The sequence below is a fragment of the Arachis hypogaea genome, chromosome 8 (genome assembly GCF_003086295.3).
Source record: "Arachis hypogaea cultivar Tifrunner chromosome 8, arahy.Tifrunner.gnm2.J5K5, whole genome shotgun sequence".
NCBI lineage: Eukaryota > Viridiplantae > Streptophyta > Magnoliopsida > Fabales > Fabaceae > Arachis > Arachis hypogaea.
The window spans coordinates 26,725,236-26,744,331 of record NC_092043.1 but is presented as its reverse complement, the minus strand read 5'-3'; the positions used below and the strand labels follow the sequence as shown (position 1 = coordinate 26,744,331).

The window sequence follows — 19,096 nt, the reverse complement described above, 5'->3', positions numbered from 1 at the left end:
ATTATATTAATATTTAAATATATAATCAAATCAATTAGCTGATATAATTAAGTCATGGTAATAAATTGTATTGAATGAGTTAAAATAATTAAATCGAGAAATATTTTCCAGAGCATGCCACATCAGCTTCATCATTAAGTGCTGACATCCGATTTTTATATAATAGAATAGATTTTATCCAATATACCAAAAATTAATTTATCCTACGCATTTAAATAAACGAACAAAATGAAGCACTCAAATAATTTAAATTAATTACTATGATGAATCTTTGATTTTAATATTGTACAATTAAGATAAGTGTTTTTCGCATGTGCACCACAACAATAAATAAAAGGAAGTAGCTAGAAGCAAGTATATTAGTGGCGGAGAAGTGATACATATATATAGTAGTGAGGTTGAAAAGGTGCTACTTTGTGTGTTGCATCATATTGTGTTAAGTACGAGACATTAATAATAATAATAATGGAGAACTACTCATCTCTGGAGAGAGATCTAAGTGACATGAAGGCTTATTTTGGGACCGGAAAAACAAAGGAAGCATCATGGAGACAATCTCAGCTTAAGGCTTTGCATAAATTCCTCCTTGAAAATGAGGATCAAATCTTCAAGGCCCTCAACCAGGATCTGGGCAAGCCTCAAGTTGAAGCTTTTAGAGATGAGGTAATTAATAATTAATTAACCGTTTTAATTACTACAACAGAGTAGTCCATAGAAAGAAAAAAAAATATGTGCATGCATATATTTTGGCATCTCTAAGCTCCACAAGTCAATGATTAATTCGTCACGGATTTAAATTCCATTTAAAAGTTTACTACTGGTTAAATGACTTACCATTCGACCAATCCAAGTTAATTTATGTGCATGCATATATATAGCACTAATTTAATTAGCTTAGGTAGCTGTTACAATTTCTAATTAATTAGCGAGAAATTGCAGGTGGGAACTTTGATTAAGACCTTAAATTTCGTGACCAAGTCTTTGAAACAATGGATGGCTGGCAAAGAGGTGAGTTTTCCGCACAAGATATGGTGTCAATTATGCTAAGTTATATAAAATTAAATCATGTTAACACACTATTTAATTTTGAAGTTCTATTTTTGACTCCTTTGCATGGTTAATTAATTTGTTGATATGTTTGTTAATTAGGCTAAACTGCCACGAATAGCAGTGCTTTCGAGTGCAGAAATAGTTGCTGAGCCTCTTGGCTTAGTTCTCATATTCTCGTCATGGAATTTTCCCTTGGGTTAGTCAATTTCTTTTTCCCTTTGTCTCTAAAAAGAGAATTAATTAACAATAAGCTAGCTTAATGAACATGTGTAGGACTATCATTGGAGCCACTAATAGGAGCAGTAGCTGCTGGAAACAGTGTAGTTCTGAAGCCATCAGAGATGTCACCTGCTTGTTCTTCTCTTCTGGCCAATGTTCTTCCTTCTTACTTGGATTCCAATGCCATCAAGATCATCCAAGGTGGACCAACTCTTGGGGAGCTACTCTTAAAGCAAAGATGGGACAAGATCTTCTTCACAGGTACTAATTACTTAATTAATTTATATAATTATAATTAATTATTTAAGAATTTAAATTTGATGTATTGACACCTACCGTAATTTAATTATATCTATTTCTTTGGTGGTTATTTATACAGTTAAGATAAAATATAGTTATTTTTAATTTTAATTACTCTGTCGATATCTATAGTTTTATCGATTTTTTAGTTAAGTTTTTATATTTTTTTTCTTTTTCATTGAATTTTAATATCATATTAGATTTTGTAATTAAATCTCTATTGTAATAAAAATGTTAAAAGTAATAGAATATTCCATTAAATAAAATATGTCTAATATTTTACTTAATATTCTGTTTTGTTTAATATAATATTTTATTAATTTCAACATTTTTTTATGATCAGAATCTAATTATAAAATCTGATATGATATAGTAGAAACTCAATTAAAAAAATTAAGATTTAATTAAAAATTGATACAACAATTAAATCTTATTTTTACTAATATGATATTATATAATTAAATAAAAATATAAAATTATTTTATATTAAAATTAAATTGATTAATTAATTATATTTGTGTTTCCAAATAATAATGCAATTGTAATATAGGAAGTGCAAGGGTGGGAAGGATTGTTATGAGTGCAGCAGCAGAGCATCTGACACCTGTGAGTTTGGAGTTAGGAGGAAAGTGTCCAGCATTGCTTGATTCTCTTGCAACAACTTGGGATAGAGAGGTGAATTTACTATTTATGTATTGTTGCATTCAATTTTGCCACATGCATGTCATGTACTATTGTATAACTGTATAACTCTAGTGAGATAACAAGTTGAAGAATATAGATGCATTCATTGTCACATGTCATATGTACTTCACTCTATTGAAGTTGTTGATAAAATAGGAGGAGTATGAGGAGAAGAAGAGTGATGAAAAGAGTTTATTAAACAAGACACATAAAAAGATCTGAAAAGGGAAAAAGAATTTTTGTTTTCTTATTAGTTTTGTTAATTAAGTTGATTTGATATTTACTGCTATTATATTAGTGTTTGTCATGTTACTTTATTTCTTAAATAGATTAAAATGTGTAGCTTTAAGACATTTTTTTTATTTCTAGAATAGAAACTGTTATATATACCTTTTAAACATTAAAACCTAGGGGAGTTGCAAAAGGGGAAAATGTGAGGGTACGTAGGTAAAATATCAAGAGGACTATAAGTAAAGGAAGCTAATTAATTCATTATAGAAAATGCCTTATATTTATAAATATCTAAAAATTTTAGCTTGTGTGATAATTAAGATTTATAATTATAATTTATTTAATTAAATATATGTAATAGATAATAAAATTGTTACCAAAAATAATAAAACAGTAGTTAATTTGAGTTAGGTCCAGTTTGAATAAACAACTTAATTAATTTTTTTTTAAAAAAAATTAAATAATAAATACTTATATTAAAAGTAGTTTATAAATAAGTTATTTTGTATTTGATTTTTTAGTTCTAAAAGTGTTTATTTCAAAAGAAATATAATAAAAAAATTTTATTATGAGAGAAGTCATTTTATTAACTTCACACTTAAATAGCTTTTTAGAAAGCTACAATTTGGTTTTGAAAAGTACACCAAACATTAATATTATTACTTTTCATAAGTCAAAAACTCAAAAAAATAACTTTTAAAGTTTTTCAATCAAGTTCTTAGTTGAGTAGTTAGACCATCTCCAGTAGGGAATTCATCTCAATTCCTGTTTATGACCCACCTGTCATAAAAAGTAACTCTACATTAGTTTTTGCGTCATAAACACTAAATAGGAACTCAAAACATCTCTCTCTTCTCCATTAGGAGGAACTAACTTTAGTCCCTGTTATGATCCCACTTAATAAATTAATTAAAATTAATATAGTTATTTTTTTCAATAATATTATTTAAATTTATAAATTCAAAAATAATTTACTATTAAAAGATATTAACATTAAAAATAATCATATATAACAATAATACACTATATATAATTCGAGATTACATTAATTTATAAAATTACTTAATACAAAAAAACATAGTTAAATTTTATAGTTGACGATAAACATTATAAAATTACCATATGTGTTCAATTAAATTCTCTTTTAACTATTTATACTACTGTCTATTTAATTATTATAATTATTAATTAATTTAAACTAATTTATAAAATTACTTAATATAAAAAATATAATTAAACTAATTTGCAAATTAATTAACATACATATAATAGGTATGTAATATATATTTTAATTTATTTATATGTAACATTTTTTAATTCATTTATATGTAATATAAAACAGTTATAATATATATGTATACAATACAATTATCATTATATATATATATATATATATATATATATATATATAAATTTAATTTTATTTATTGAGATGCATTTCATGTGTCAAATTTTTGTTGGAGGCTGAGAGTTTCTCTGAGCAGCAGGAACTCTCCTTATCGATCCATGTGAAAGAACTCATTTAAGTTCACACTCCAACGAGCAAAAGTGCCTTTATGTCAGAGAAGGAATTTGGGATAATTATCATTGGAGTTGCTCTTAGTTCATTCGTCTATTTAAATAAATATTGAAATTTCGAATCTTATTTTATATGTACAATAATCTATTAGCTTAAGACAAATATTTAAATGAAACTTAAATCTACGATAGATTAGTCTTTTACTTTTAAATTTAAATTGAGAGATGCCGTGAAAAATAAAAAAGATAAAATAGTTTAGATAGAATTCGCTTAATATAAATATTTAATTAACTTATCAGAAAAGTTCCTTGGTTTTGAACCACAAGGTGGCTGTGCAACGAATTTTGGTGGCGAAATTTGGAGCTTGTGCAGGACAAGCATGCATAACAATCGATTATATCCTTGTAGAAAAGGCTTTCATTTCTACATTGGTACGTAATATATATTACTATACTCCAAAGATAATTAATATATATATATATATATATATATATATATATATATATATATATATATATATAATATGCTTCTCTACTATTATTTTCTTTAGATACCATTACTGAAGGCTGGGATTAAGAAAATGTTTGGAGAAAATCCAAGAGAGTCCAAGAGCATTGCAAGGATAGTTAACAAACAACATTTCTTGAGACTCAAGTCTCTCATCAACAGTGATCCTAAGGTCAAAGAATCGGTGGTTCTTGGTGGTTCATTTGACGAAGATAACTTGTAAGTTTTTATTATTCAAATAATGCATATATATGTATCAACAAATTTAATAATGTGCTAACCATGCAATAATTGTATGTAGATTTATTGAACCAACTATATTGGTGGATCCGCCTCTTGAATCGGCAATCATGACGGATGAAATCTTTGGCCCACTTCTTCCAATTATCACCGTAAGATATATAATTTAGGTGTCATCAAATTACTTAACCCAACCATGTTATAAAATTAACAGGCCAATACATTTTATTAATATTAGTTAATATTTTATTTTTATATTTATTAAGATTTATAAATTTAGAATTAACAGTTCAGAATTTAGCATTTATAATTTAGAATTGGCAAAGTGTATATTAATAAAAAATAATTAATTTTATTAGCCATATAATATTGGTATAAATTTATTTAACTCAAAATCTAAGTGTATATATATATATATATATATATATATATATATATATATATATATATATATATATATATATATATATATATAACTCCTATATTTAATAATAATTTAATTAAAAAATTAACTGTTTTTTTCATCAATTTCAATTAATTTTTTTAAATTATCCTTTAATGTTTTTTTTCCCTCTCAATCCTAGAATTCACTCCTCACTGCTCACTGCTAGCCACATTGCTAGTCACTCCAAATCTTAAATAATACATTTTAGATCCCTGAATTTTATTTTTTGAACATTAAATTCTGTATTTTTAACTCTAAATTTTAAAATTTTTTAAAAATTAAAGATTTAAAAATAATTTTATAATAAACAAATTAGTTAACCTTGACTAATTAAAAATTAATTTTATGTAATTATTATTTGGTTAATTTTGCAGGTGGAGAAGATTGAAGATAGTGTTAAATTCATAAACTCAAGGGCAAAACCTCTAGCAATCTATGCCTTTACCAAAAACAAATCTCTACAAAAAAGGATGGTAGCTGAGACATCATCTGGAAGCCTTGTATTCAATGATGCAATTGTACAAGTACATATCATCATGAATTACTTATTAATTAAGTTGAGAGCATAGTGAATAATATATTTAATTAACTCTATTTAATTTTGTGTAGTATATAGCTGATACCCTGCCATTTGGAGGAGTTGGTGAGAGTGGATTTGGAAAGTACCATGGCAAGTTCTCCTTTGACATTTTCAGTCACCACAAGGCAGTCGCAAGAAGAAGTTACTATACAGATTTTTGGTACAGGTTTCCTCCATGGACTCTTAAAAAGCTTCAACTCCTTGAGGTCTCTTACAATTTGGACTATATTGGAATCCTCCTTGTCTTGCTGGGTTTAAGGAGATCAAACCGGAAATTCATTAATTAATTCACTAATCCAGATTAATTAAGGTGTATGTGTTTATTATTGGTTCTCTATGTCTTGTTTCTTTTAATAATTAATTGGCTTTATTGTGGAAACTATTGGAATAAGGATAGATAATGGAATATGTGCAGGTGTATGCTATGTGTTTGGGGGATAATAAACCATTTAATTTCCTGATCAATTTTCAATATGTGATGCCAACTACATATTATTTTTGTATGGTCCATTAATGTATAAAATTGTGAAGCCACCTAAATCTCACGCCAGCATTTATTATATGCTTACTCATGTGCTTATATATGATAGTACGTTCGTTTTGAATGAATTCAATAGAGAGAAGAAACGTATTAAATTGTTTTGATATGCATGCATCATGTTATTGTCATCAACTAATAAAATTGTTTCGGTCCACTATATCCAATTATGGGTCTCAAGTATCTCTTTAGTCCAAATGTGTTTCCTTAGGAGCAAACCCTATTCTTAATAATTATTTAATTTTGTTTGTGTGATTGTTTTTTAATACAATTATTAAATAATTTCAGTTTATTTTAGATTTAAATAAGATATATTTGGTCTGTGTTTGTTTTAAAATGAATTTGTTTGAATATTGTTATTATTAAATAATTTCAGTTTATTTGAAATTTATTTTTAGTTCATTTTTAATATAATTTCGGTTTATTTCTAAGTGAATTAAGGTGTATTTGGTCTTGGTGTTCTACATAATTCAAAACTCTTCTTCCTCACATATTTTTTTGAAAGGAATAAAACCAAAATAAAAAAAGAGAAGAAAAATCAAACAAAAAAGAAGAAACAAAAATAAAAAATTTCTCAAAACTTCTCGTTATGTTCTTCTTCTTCTTGTCTTGTTCATCTTCTCTGATCCTTCTTGTTTTTTCTTCTCATAATTCTTCTTATTTTACCCTCTTAACAATAATAAAAACATGAAAAAATAAAATAAAAAAGAAAAAAAGTATAATGCTACAAAATCACTTGATGAATTTGAATGTGTATTTATTCATGATTTAATTTTGTTTGTCTGCTTATTTATGAACACAATTATTAAATAATTTTGGTTCATTCTAGATTTAAATAAAGTATACTTGGTCTATGCTTGTTTTGAAACGAGTTTGTTTGTGTATCGTCGTCATTAAATAATTTTGGTTCTTTCTGGATACAATTTCAATTCATTTCTGAGTAAATTAAAGTGCACTTGGTCTCGTTGTTCTGCACAATTCAAAACTCTTCCTCCTCTTTCTCCTTCTTTTCTTATTATAATTTCTTCTCTTCATTCCTTTTCACCCTTCTCCTCCTCCATCATCATCATCATCATCATCATCATCATCATCATCATCATCATCATCATCATCATCATCATCATCATCATCATCATCATCATCATCATCATCATCATCATCATCATCATCATCATCATCATTGTCTTCTTCTTTTAATATGTGTTGTCGTTATCGTTATCGTCGTTATTGTTATTGTTATCATCGAATTTTTAGCATATTGATGATATTGGTTGATCCAAATTTGATTCAGATGTGTTTTTATTCAAAATTGACTTGGTATATGCTTGTTTTGAAACACGTTTGTTTGTGTATTGTCATATTAAGTAATTTCGGTTCATTCGAAATTTAATTTTTGGTTTATTTTGTATGTAATTTCAGTTTATTTTTGAGTGAATTTCTGATCATTCAATTTTATTTTTGTGCTTATTTTCAAACAGAATCATTAAATAATTTTAGTTCATTCTAGATTTAAATAAGGTGCACTTGGTCTGCGCTTGTTTTGAAATAAGTTTATTTGTGTATCCTCATTATTAAGTAAATTCGGTTCATTCGGAATTTAATTTTTGGTTCATTCTAGATGTAGTTTTGGTTCATTTATGAGTGAATTAAGGTGCATTTAGACTCATTGTTCTACAAAATTCAAAACTCTTCCTTCTCATCTTCTACTGTTGCTGCTTCAATTCGTCTTTTTTTTTTTCATTTTTTTATTCTTTATCTTTTTTTTTTATTTTATTTTATTATAATTCTTCTTGTTTCACTCTCTTGAGAGGAATAAAACCAAGAAAAATAGAAGAAAAATCAAATAAAAAAGAAAAAGAAACACATAATGCTGCAAAATTACTAAGGAGAAAAGGAGGAAAAGAATGACATTGAGGAGAAAACATGCGAAGAAGAAAAACGGAAAAAATGAGAAGGAGAAGGAGGAAGAATGCGAAGAAAAAGAAGAAGACGACGCCAATGATAATGTAAAGCTCCGCGCGTATAATCACGCTCTTTTAACGAGAGTAATTTTTATTGGTGTTAAGTCTATTTGATTAAATTTGGATTGACAATAATACTTAGATGTACAACACATCTGTATAATTAATATATATATATATATATATAAATATCCTAATATATATATCCTAAAATAATTGACGTTGAATCTTTGAAATGTAAATATACTTGTAATGATCTCTTTTTGAGTTAATATTTAAAGTGGTTTTTAAATTTGTAGTCGATCGAGTGTTAATGTTATCTCTAAACTTAAAATTGTCCCAAATTTATTCTTGAATTTATCAACAGTCGTCCCTATGATGAAATGATGATGTGGTTGAATGGAGACTACGCTAAAAATCACGCTAGCTTGGTAAAACGTTGCCATTTTATTTTTGGCGTTCAAATAGAACATAAACGACATCGTTTAGAGTATTTTGAGAGCTTTTAACATATTAGAGTTAAAACTTCTCAAAATACTCTAAAAGAGGTCATTTATGTCCTATTTGGGCGCAAAAAATAAAACGGTAATATTTTACCAGTGCCGCATGGCATCTATCAAATTACATTATTATCAAATAGAGACTATTATTAAGTTTATGAATAAATTTGGGACAATTTGAAATTTAGGGGCAACACTAAAGTTCAATTGCAAGTTAAAGAATTACTTTGAATATTAATTTATTTTTAATAAGACAAACCAAATTAATTTTAATATTAATGACACAATCATTAAATCGATATACATTTATTGTTATAATGAATAATTAATAGGATTAGAACTTTTCAAAAACGGACAAAATCAGAAATATTTTGGTAAGATAATATAGATGATGTGTTATTAATATAGGTGAGCTATCGTATGGGTAGTGGGTATCCGATTATCTGTCCAAACTAATTAAATTGGTTCTAGAACTAATGGGTAATCGGGTCTAATCTAAACTAAATTAATAATTTTTATTAGTGATTGGTTCGGGTTTCGCACTTCCAGAACCGATATCCGAACTAATCTGCAAATCCGATCATATATTAATCAAATAAAAAAATAATATATATATATATGCGACTTTTTCATTAGACAGAGATTATTCACTATTAATGTGTTTAAATTTTAATGAATTTAATTTTTAATGTATTTGGTGTTTAACATGTTTGGATTATTTTTATTGATGTTACATGTTTATTATACTTGTTGAATTTTTAAGATAAAAATTTGATTTTTTTTAAGAATTTTAAAGTTATCGGGTACTCAATTACTTGAAATGAACCAATCCGTTCTTATTCGGTTTGGTTTGGTTCGGATATATGTATAAAAAAATACAAATTCGAACCAAACCAAATCAATTATATTTTGATAAGTTCGGTTCTAATTTTACTATGAACTCAAATCAAACCGATCTGTGCTCACCCCTAATTATTAATAATTGAAGAGTGTGTAATTAGTTTCACCTTTAATAATAATATATAAGAGAAATAAAGTAAATAGAAAAGAAAAAACATCGAAAAAGAGAGAGGAAAAAGAAACCATTTCTTTTATTTTCAATTTTTTTTAATTCAATTATAAAACAGTGTCATGCAATATATTTTAAATTGGTAATACTAAAGAGACAAAAAAAGTAGTCAGAATTTATCTTATTTATTATTTATTAATTGTCTTGACAATTAATAAATATTAAATATGACAAATTCTAACTATTTTATTTTAGTTAATTTTTTTAATAATCAAATATTTCTAATTTTATTATAACATTATTAATTATTAATATATAATAAATGAATATTAAATGCAGTCACTCATCAATTAAATAAAAATGATATTTACATTGATTAAGTATATTATCAATAAATAAAATCATAAATTTCAGTTGACTAAAATCATCTCTATCCTCAACCTCTTCTATAAATTAAATAAATAAGTGCCTTAACAATTCTATATTCACAATAGTATTTAGTAGCGACTATTTAATCTTATTCTCATCCTCAGACACATCTAATAGTTCTACACAAATAATTCTCATGATACAGAAAACAATGAAGAATCAAATTATGCCAACTTCTCTTATAATTTTGTTTGTTATTCTCTCCTTTGTCTCTGGTATGTATTACAAGTAACGTAGCTGATCATTTGTTCATGTGTTCTAAAAATAATTAATTAATAATAAATAATATTGTTTTATTGTTGCAGACGGTGGATTATTAGTAGAGGCACAACTATGGACATGTCACAAGCTAGAACCCTTTCCAAATTGCACTTTCGAAAGTTGTCGTTCATACTGTCGTTTGGAGTATTCAAGTCCCGTGTCGATTCCAAGAGGCTCTTGCAAAGATAACAACACACAATGCTTGTGTACTTACACACGGCTCGACCCACGTTGCCAGCCAGAAGATCATTTGATTTAATTTGCCATAATCATTATCATGCCTTTCGCGACCCCTCATATATTATAAAAAAAATTTTAAATTTATCGCTATATTAGTATTTTAATAATTTTTAATCGTTAATTTTAATTATAAAAAATATATAATTAAAATTAATAATAAAAAATTATTAAAATATTAATGTACTGATATACTTAAAATTTTTTTTATATTATAATAATAAATTCATAGCTCCATAGTTATATACATTACAACCTTGAATAAGGAGAATTTAATAAAAAAGCATATGTAGATATATTTTAAAATATTTTATTTAAAGGTAATTATTAATAAATGGATGGATATTTTAATAAAAATATTATAATTATCTTCACCTGAAAATTATTCATTTTAATAAGTAGATGAAGATTATAAGATTTAGTTTTAATACGTTATAAAAGCGTTATTATTGTCTAACAAAATTGTTAATTTTTTAAAATTATTATTTTTTTTATAAATCATATTTTTAAAATGTGGTTAAATAATAAATATTTTTATAAAAAATATTTGTAAAATCTTTATTAAAGTAACTACTAAATAAAATTATTTCTTAAACTCATATGCGAATGTTGGATTTACATAATTCGACGTTTGCATTTTGAAGGTGATATCATACACAGAAACGATTATAAAGTCGTAGAAAATACTTTTTCTAATGACCTTTTTCATTGCTCTGTCCATCTGTGATAACGCACGCATGAACTTTGTCTAACCTTTCATAACTTCCAAAAAATCTTTCAAGTAGTTAGGAATAAATTAAATCTCTTCGATTTCATTTGCAACAAGGGCAACAACAAAAACAATGGTTTAGATATAATGATTTATGCCAAAAAACACAAACAGTTGGCACATGTATTTATTTTTTCGATAGGTTGCATTAAATGCAACAATATCTCTAAATATATCATAATCTAATTGATTACGGTTATGAAAAAAATACACCATAATGATGGAAGTGGATCTTCTCGAAAAAATAATTGGATAATGTTTAGTGTCTAATCTAATCTTTTATTATTTTCTCTCTCTTATTTAATTTTAATCTCACTTATAGAATTAAAGGTGAAAGATCACACCTTATTCTTTCAAGTGAATTTTCCATTTCAAAAGATCTATTTTCCCAAACAACCTACTTTGTTTGCTAAGTAACGCACAAAATAATGAATTCACCATTTTTATCTGGACTTTAAATTGTAAGAGGGAACATAAACATCACTCATCAAATTAAAAAAACTATAAACTATAAAAAATCTTCCAACAAAACATTGATTTCACAAATAATAAAATAAATTCTAAAAAAAAGAAATTACCCATAACTAATATAAACTATAATCAAAATAGTTATACACTTGCCGCTAGGTCAATATACATTTTAATTTAGCATTGGATCAGTCACATTCATAGTGGTTGAACTCAGATTATAGGAAGCTTTGGCATTAACATGTGTTGGACCATATTGTAAATATAAAGTTTTTAACATGCTCATGTATTATATAACACATTTTTTGGAAATTAATTTGGGTTGATTGAGTGGTTAGCTCACTCGTCTGCTTAAGCAAGTGTCGAGAATTCGAATCCCGTTTTATGCATACAGTAATTCATTGGCCAATAAAATTAATGTTAAAACTCATCCGATATATATCTACATTAAAATCAATAACCAAAACTAATATATTACTAATTATTAATAAATAATATATATTATTTAATTTATTTTTAATATATACTTTATATTCTAACATATATATTATACTAGTGGTTGATTTTAATAATTGATTTTAATGTATACCTAATATAATAGTTTGCATAATTTACGGTATCTATATACATAAATATTTGTGTTTAATTTTCATATATTACTAATGAAAGTTTACTTATATCAACATTTAATTAAGTGTTAACTTGTATAAAAAAATTTGTTATCTTTTATGCATAATATTATTCCGAAGAGGAACCATTTTTATCTATGTATAGTAATATAAATTACACATTTGTTAAAAAAGATTAAACTTTGGATATTTCCCTTGTTCAAAAATTTTTTCAGAAAGAGTAATTGGAAAATTATATAATTTTGTAAACGATGTTTTTTTTTTACTTTCTGTTTTTGTCTAACAGACAATTTTCTTTTGTCGATAAGAAGGCTTAGTACATGCCTTTTTACAATCTAATTACTATATATATTCGTTACAAAAAATGGTCTGATGGGTTGGGCTTGAAAGGGTCCATCACTTGGCCCAACAATCAAAATAGGCGCAAAAAAATAGACGTTGTTTAAAAGGTGAGGGAGCGAGAGGGAACATTTCGCGCCAATTCTTATCGTAGTTAATCACAGACACACACTGACACACTCTCTCACGAAACCCTAGCTATAGCTCCAAGTTGCAGCTTCATCCGTTCGTTTCATCCATGGCTGCAACTCCAATCAAGTCACTTCAATCTCCTTCAAAGCCCAATCTCAGATCCCAATCCAATTACAAACCATCACCCGCCATTACTCCACTCACTCCCCAATCCCTGCCAACTCCACGCAGATCCACGCGCCAACGGTCCCTCCACTTCAACTCCACCGAACCTGCCAAGTTTCGCCAATCCATTGATTACGCCGATGATTCCACCGAAGTGATAAAACGTAGAACTGGAACTGCTCGAAGTGCTTCGGTTGTTAAAGGTGGATCTGAAAAGAAGGCTGGTGAAGAAGTGAAGCAAAAAAATGCGAAAGCCAGGGATTTGGTTGAGATTCAGTTTGCTCCGGCATCGCCTGAGCAGTCGGAAACGAAGAAGAGGAAGATGGAGAGTGAGAGAAAGGTTGTTACCAGAGCCATGGCTGCTAAAAAGGGGAAATTAGAAAATGGAGATAAGGGTGGAAAAAAGGGTGGGAGGTTGACTAAGAGGCGCGTGTATTATAAGAAGGTGGTTTATGATGGAGGCGAGTTTGGAGTTGGTGATGATGTTTATGTGAAGAGGAGGGAAGATGCTAGCTCCGATGATGAAGATCCTGAAGCGGAGGAGTGCAGGCTGTGCTTTGATTCTGGAAGTGAGGTAATGATTGAGTGTGATGATTGTTTAGGTGGGTTTCACTTGAAGTGCTTGACGCCTCCATTGAAAGAGGTTCCTGAAGGGGATTGGGTATGTGGGTTCTGTGAGGATCGTAAGATGGGTAGGAAAGCTAGCTTTCCAAAGCCGCCGGAGGGCAAGAAACTAAGTAGGACGCTGAGGCAGAAGCTTCTTTCAAGTGATTTATGGGCTGCGCATATTCAAAGGTACATCTTATGTTGTACAATTAAAGGAGCTTGTACTGTTTGCTTTTTTGTAGTTATGGTGATTGATATTGATTAGATGTTTTCCTTGATTTGTAAAATTGGTATTGGTGTGAGCAGTATATGGAAAGAAGTGGATGACAACTACTGGTGTCATGTGCGGTGGTATGTGATCCCAGAAGAGACTTCTGCTGGGCGACAACCTCATAACCTGAGCAGGGAACTGTATCAAACCAACGAATTTGCAGACATTGAGGTGCTATATTAGAACTTTGTTGGCTTTAACATTCAAATAGTACATTGCTAGCATGAATAAATTTCACTAGTTGATTTCTTCTATCAAGCTTCTTGAATTTATCATAACCTGCAGTAATTTACTCCATGGCTGCCTCTGAAGTTTAAGGTAGTAGAAATTCTCCTTTTGTTTATCATGATGTTTCTTTCTTAACTGCAGATGGAATCTATCCTTAGACATTGCTTTGTTATGACCCCGAAAGACTATGCCAAGGCTAGCAATGAGGGAGATGATATTTTCTTATGTGAATATGAATATGACATTCATTGGCACAGTTTCAAACGTCTTGCTGATATTGACAATGAAAAAGAGGTAATCATGTTAGAAGATCGGGAAAAAGAAATTCAAGTATCCTTTGTTCTCATTAAATAAGTTAATGCCAGTATTCATGGGCTTATACTTACATGGTAGGATGGCGAAGAGATTGACAGTGATGAAGATTGGAATGTTTCCAAGGAATCAGACTCTGATACAGATGATGATATTGTATATGAGGAGGAGAATTTAAAAAATACACGATCTCAACCATCAACAAGTCATCAGTTGGCAGCAGTATGTCCATTACTTTTAACTTTATATTTCTGCTTCGTTTGAGATTTATGATTTCCTAAAGAAAGATATGTTGAAATGATGCAGAATCAATACAAAGGACGGTTCATTGGACTTCAGAAGATAGGTACAAAACGAATTCCGGAGCATGTACGGTCTCACAAACAAACAGATCTCGAGAGAGTAAAGGCTTCACTATTGTTAGCATCATTGCCTAAATCGTTGCCATGTAGAAATAAGTATGTTGAAGTTTGAATTATTTTTGTTTTCGAGATTTTTTATCTCTCTCTCAAGTTACTAATCATGCATGCTTTTATATAGAGAAATGGAAGAGATAAATACATTCATTAAAGGTGCTATTTGTGATGATCAATGTCTGGGGCGTTGCCTCTATATTCATGGTGTTCCAGGGACTGGCAAGGTATTTTTTTTCGTATGTTCTACAGCTATTGTTTATTTAGTCAAATAAGGCTTTAATTGGCTATTGTGGAGCAAACTTTTATTTTTTCGGTGTTAACTTTTGTTCATATGCAACTGCAGACAATGAGCGTTCTATCAGTAATGAGGAGTTTGAGGTCTGAAGTTGATGCACGAAACATCAAACCCTACTGTTTTGTGGAGATTAATGGTCTGAAGTTGGCTTCACCAGAGAATATCTATAGGGTAAGGTTAATGAAATATACACTGTTTTTAGCTTTAGATGGACTATATTCCCGATTTATGTATAGCTCCAATATTCCTTCAGGTCATATATGAGGCATTAAATGGGCACAGAGTTAGCTGGAAAAAGGCTCTTCACTTTTTGCATGAGAGATTTGTTGAAGGGAAGAAGACTGGGGAAGATGCTGATCGGCCATGTATTTTGCTTATTGATGAGCTTGATCTTCTTGTAACCAGAAACCAGTCGGTAAATTCCAAATTTTATAACAAAAGGTTTTATTTGGATCATTATTCTTTAGTATACGAATCATATTATGATGAAGTTGCATTAATTACAGGTACTGTACAATATTCTTGACTGGCCTACTAAGGCACATTCCAAACTTATTGTGATAGGTAAGACCTATGGCATGCCATATTTTTTCAGTGTTATGATCTTCCAGTTTGGTTGGGGAAATTAAATAAGGGGAAAGCTGAAACAAGAATCCATATTATACATCCGCAATGGCTTTTTGTTTTCTACCCTAAAATATCTTAGGCTTGTGATAATCTGATGACTTCAGGGATAGCAAATACCATGGATCTTCCAGAGAAGTTACTTCCTCGCATATCGAGTCGAATGGGCATACAGAGGCTTTGCTTTGGCCCATATAATTATCAGCAGCTTCAAGAAATCATTTCAAGTCGCCTTAAAGGAATCGATATATTTGAAAAACAAGCAATAGAATTTGCTTCAAGAAAGGTTAGTCTCTGCTTCATTAAGATGAGTTTCCTCATATCTTGTTGTGCATAATAGACAGTTGTTTTGGCACAATAGGTCATTGATTCACATCTATTTCAGGTTGCAGCAATCTCAGGAGATGCACGACGTGCCTTGGAGATATGCAGACGTGCAGCTGAAATAGCAGATTATCGTATAAAGAAGCTAACTGTGAATCCTGATTTTGTTGCGGCAGGTATATCAACGTGTCCTACGTATTTTACAAATAGGATTTTGCCTAGGTCTGCATGCTTTGTATTGATATACACATCTGTCATTGCTTCACCTTCCGCCTTAAATGCTAGAATATTTGGATTACGTAATTAACTTAAAAGTCTATAGGATCACCTATATGCATAAATTCCTTCTTACTCCTGCTGTGCTGCTTCTGCCTAGTAATCCCTTTTTGCATATTCTTTCTAGGAAAAGGACTTGTTGGTATGACTGACGTTGAAGCTGCCATTCAAGAAATGTTCCAGGCACCTCATATTCAAGTGAGTTAAAACTTCCAGTTTGCTGATTTATTTATTGATTCTGGAATTTTCGTTGTGTTTCGCAAACGACAGATGATGCCTTATGTTATTGTGAGATCATTGAGATGTATGGGCTAGTGGTGACTTAAATTACATATACAAAGTGTTGCTGATCTACGTCAGCTAGGTACTTTAGAAAACATGAGCTTTTTCCATAGAAGACGACTCTCTTTTACATGACTCTGGCTTAGAATTACAATGTGAACACCGTTTTAGTTAATCAACTGTGACTGTTAAATTTGTGGAACCACACCAGTCACATGTCATTCTAAAATAGGAAGTTGATGTTATCAATGGCAGTTCTGCATGTGCATATTCTTCTGCAAAATCCATGATATAATTTCTAGGTAATAAGGCAGTTTTGTACATTCATTTACTTGGAGGAATGTTTCCAGCATTTCATTTCGGTCTTACACGGTATGTCATTCTTGTTGAAGGTGATAAAAAGCTGTTCCAGACTTAGCAAAATCTTCCTGACAGCTATGGTTCATGAACTTTATAAAACAGGAATGGGGGAAACCACTTTTGAAAAGGTTAGCTTCCAAAATTCATTGTTGTTTTACTCTCGTATACATTTAGGTCATACATAGAGCTTGGCAGCTTCACACATTAGTCCTTATTACATGAAGTTTACATCTTAGATTATTTGTCTATTTGATGCATGCATATTTGACAAAAACAATAAGATCTCTATCTGAGTTCATTCTACTAGAATTGCACTAGTAAGAAGCTAAGTTGTCTCCGTTTTGGTTTAGCTCCTTTCATCAGAGCTATCCCATGCAAAATTTGTAGATTTTCTCGTTAAAAAACTTATATTATGGAAACTGAAGGTTTAATGTAATTTATATTTCCATTCTTATATAATCTCTTAATATTTGACAATGCAGCTGGCGATGACGGTTTCGTGTCTTTGTACAAGCAACGGTGAAGTGTGTCCCGGATATGATGTTCTTCTGCAAGTTGGGTAAGATTTCTAATACATTCTCTGCATGAATTTGATATGGTGTGGCTATTGAGCTGAAATGGAGAAAATGCTGTCATGCCTAATACTTGAATGACACTAAAAAAATGCATGTGATCCGTGCCAATTCCATATAATTTAAAACTGAGACTTTTCTGTTCTAATTTGTTTGCAGCTGTAAGCTAGGCGAATGCAGGATTATTTTATGTGAAGCAGGTGCTAAGCACAGGCTGCAAAAATTGCAGCTCAATTTCCCAAGGTTAATTCTTAATATCTCTTGTCACAGTTGCTTCTATATAATAGAGTCTTTATATTTTAGAAACAAATATCGGGATTATGCTTAATATGACATAGACACATATGCTTCGTGTTGAATCTGTTCTTCTTATTTATTGCATTTACTTAATTACATTTGATTTGATCACAATAAGTTGATTGGTTTGATTTTACTTTGTGGCAGCGATGATGTAGCCTTTGCACTGAGAGACTGCAAGGATCTTCCTTGGCTGTCAAAGTATCTAAGTTAGGACTGAAAGTTACATTATGTTCTTCAATTAGAACATTCTTGCCAAAGTGCCTCTGAAGTGCAAAGAAAAATTTTGCCCATATATTTTCGTTCAATTATTTTATTTTTCTGTAATTGTGAAAATTTATAGTACTTGCAATTATTTAATCATCAGTTCCAACATCTTTTGTTCAGTTAAAAGACGGAACCGTTTTATTTTAGGTAGGGAAAGGGTTAGCCCATTTGTGTATGCCAGATTCAAGATCTTGGGGCCAGTAAATGAGTGAATCACTTGAATAGCATTTGTATAGTCTCATTTGTATAAACAGCAATTTAAATACAAGCCGATTATATATAGTAGCAGAAAATGTGCCCAACTTCTACGTGTAATTTAAAAAGTTTACGTGTTATCATTGCTGGCAGATCATTGACATTAGGCACAGACGTAGCTGACGTGTCTGAGTAATAATTAAGAATCATAATAAATGAGTGAATATATATTATTTTTTAAAAACGTTAAAAATATAAAATTTATTTATTTTTATTTAAAAATTAGGAAGATAATTAAAAAGATAAGTTAAAATTCTTAACGTTTTTAAAAAGTTAAACTAATCATTTTACAACAGTCACACTCGATTTCTCCTAACAATGCAATTGAATTCGCAAAGTTGAGGGATTGGAAAACTTAAGTTACTTTGACGAAAAGATCCAACTTTCTGAGTGTTTTTACTTTTTAATATCATAGAAACTTTTACTATATCTAAATTTGGCATTAAACTAGGATTCTTCAACTACACGGCGCTACAGTAAAGTTAATAAAATGCTCAAT

General features: G+C 29.4%; 2 protein-coding genes, 1 long non-coding RNA gene and 1 other non-coding gene across 4 annotated transcripts; all 4 read left to right on the top strand.

Annotated features, from left to right (window-relative positions):
- Nucleotides 1–356: 356 nt before the first annotated feature.
- On the top strand, nucleotides 357–6,315 carry LOC112706654 (aldehyde dehydrogenase family 3 member F1). Its single transcript, XM_025758074.3, has 10 exons — nucleotides 357–663; nucleotides 940–1,008; nucleotides 1,150–1,246; nucleotides 1,324–1,530; nucleotides 2,120–2,244; nucleotides 4,330–4,434; nucleotides 4,554–4,729; nucleotides 4,812–4,902; nucleotides 5,570–5,719; nucleotides 5,805–6,315. Exons 1-10 carry the CDS (start codon nucleotides 466–468, stop codon nucleotides 6,060–6,062), a joined length of 1,476 nt encoding a protein of 491 aa, XP_025613859.1. The 5' UTR covers nucleotides 357–465; the 3' UTR covers nucleotides 6,063–6,315.
- Nucleotides 6,316–10,275: 3,960 nt separating this feature from the next.
- LOC114924314 (uncharacterized) lies at nucleotides 10,276–10,682 on the top strand. The gene is made up of 2 exons (XR_003811390.2): nucleotides 10,276–10,427; nucleotides 10,518–10,682. It is a non-coding gene; the product is annotated as an uncharacterized lncRNA (long non-coding RNA).
- A 2,364-nt stretch (nucleotides 10,683–13,046) lies between these two features.
- LOC112706653 (origin of replication complex subunit 1A) lies at nucleotides 13,047–18,644 on the top strand. The gene is made up of 16 exons (XM_025758073.3): nucleotides 13,047–14,007; nucleotides 14,125–14,260; nucleotides 14,459–14,611; nucleotides 14,711–14,851; nucleotides 14,936–15,087; nucleotides 15,170–15,269; nucleotides 15,389–15,511; nucleotides 15,594–15,755; nucleotides 15,847–15,904; nucleotides 16,072–16,250; nucleotides 16,350–16,464; nucleotides 16,692–16,762; nucleotides 17,239–17,334; nucleotides 17,689–17,765; nucleotides 17,938–18,021; nucleotides 18,223–18,644. Exons 1-16 carry the CDS (start codon nucleotides 13,154–13,156, stop codon nucleotides 18,287–18,289), a joined length of 2,568 nt encoding a protein of 855 aa, XP_025613858.1. The 5' UTR covers nucleotides 13,047–13,153; the 3' UTR covers nucleotides 18,290–18,644.
- LOC112708606 (small nucleolar RNA snoR28) lies at nucleotides 14,519–14,596 on the top strand. The gene has a single exon (XR_003156456.1). It is a non-coding gene; the product is annotated as a small nucleolar RNA snoR28 (small nucleolar RNA).
- Nucleotides 18,645–19,096: the final 452 nt, after the last annotated feature.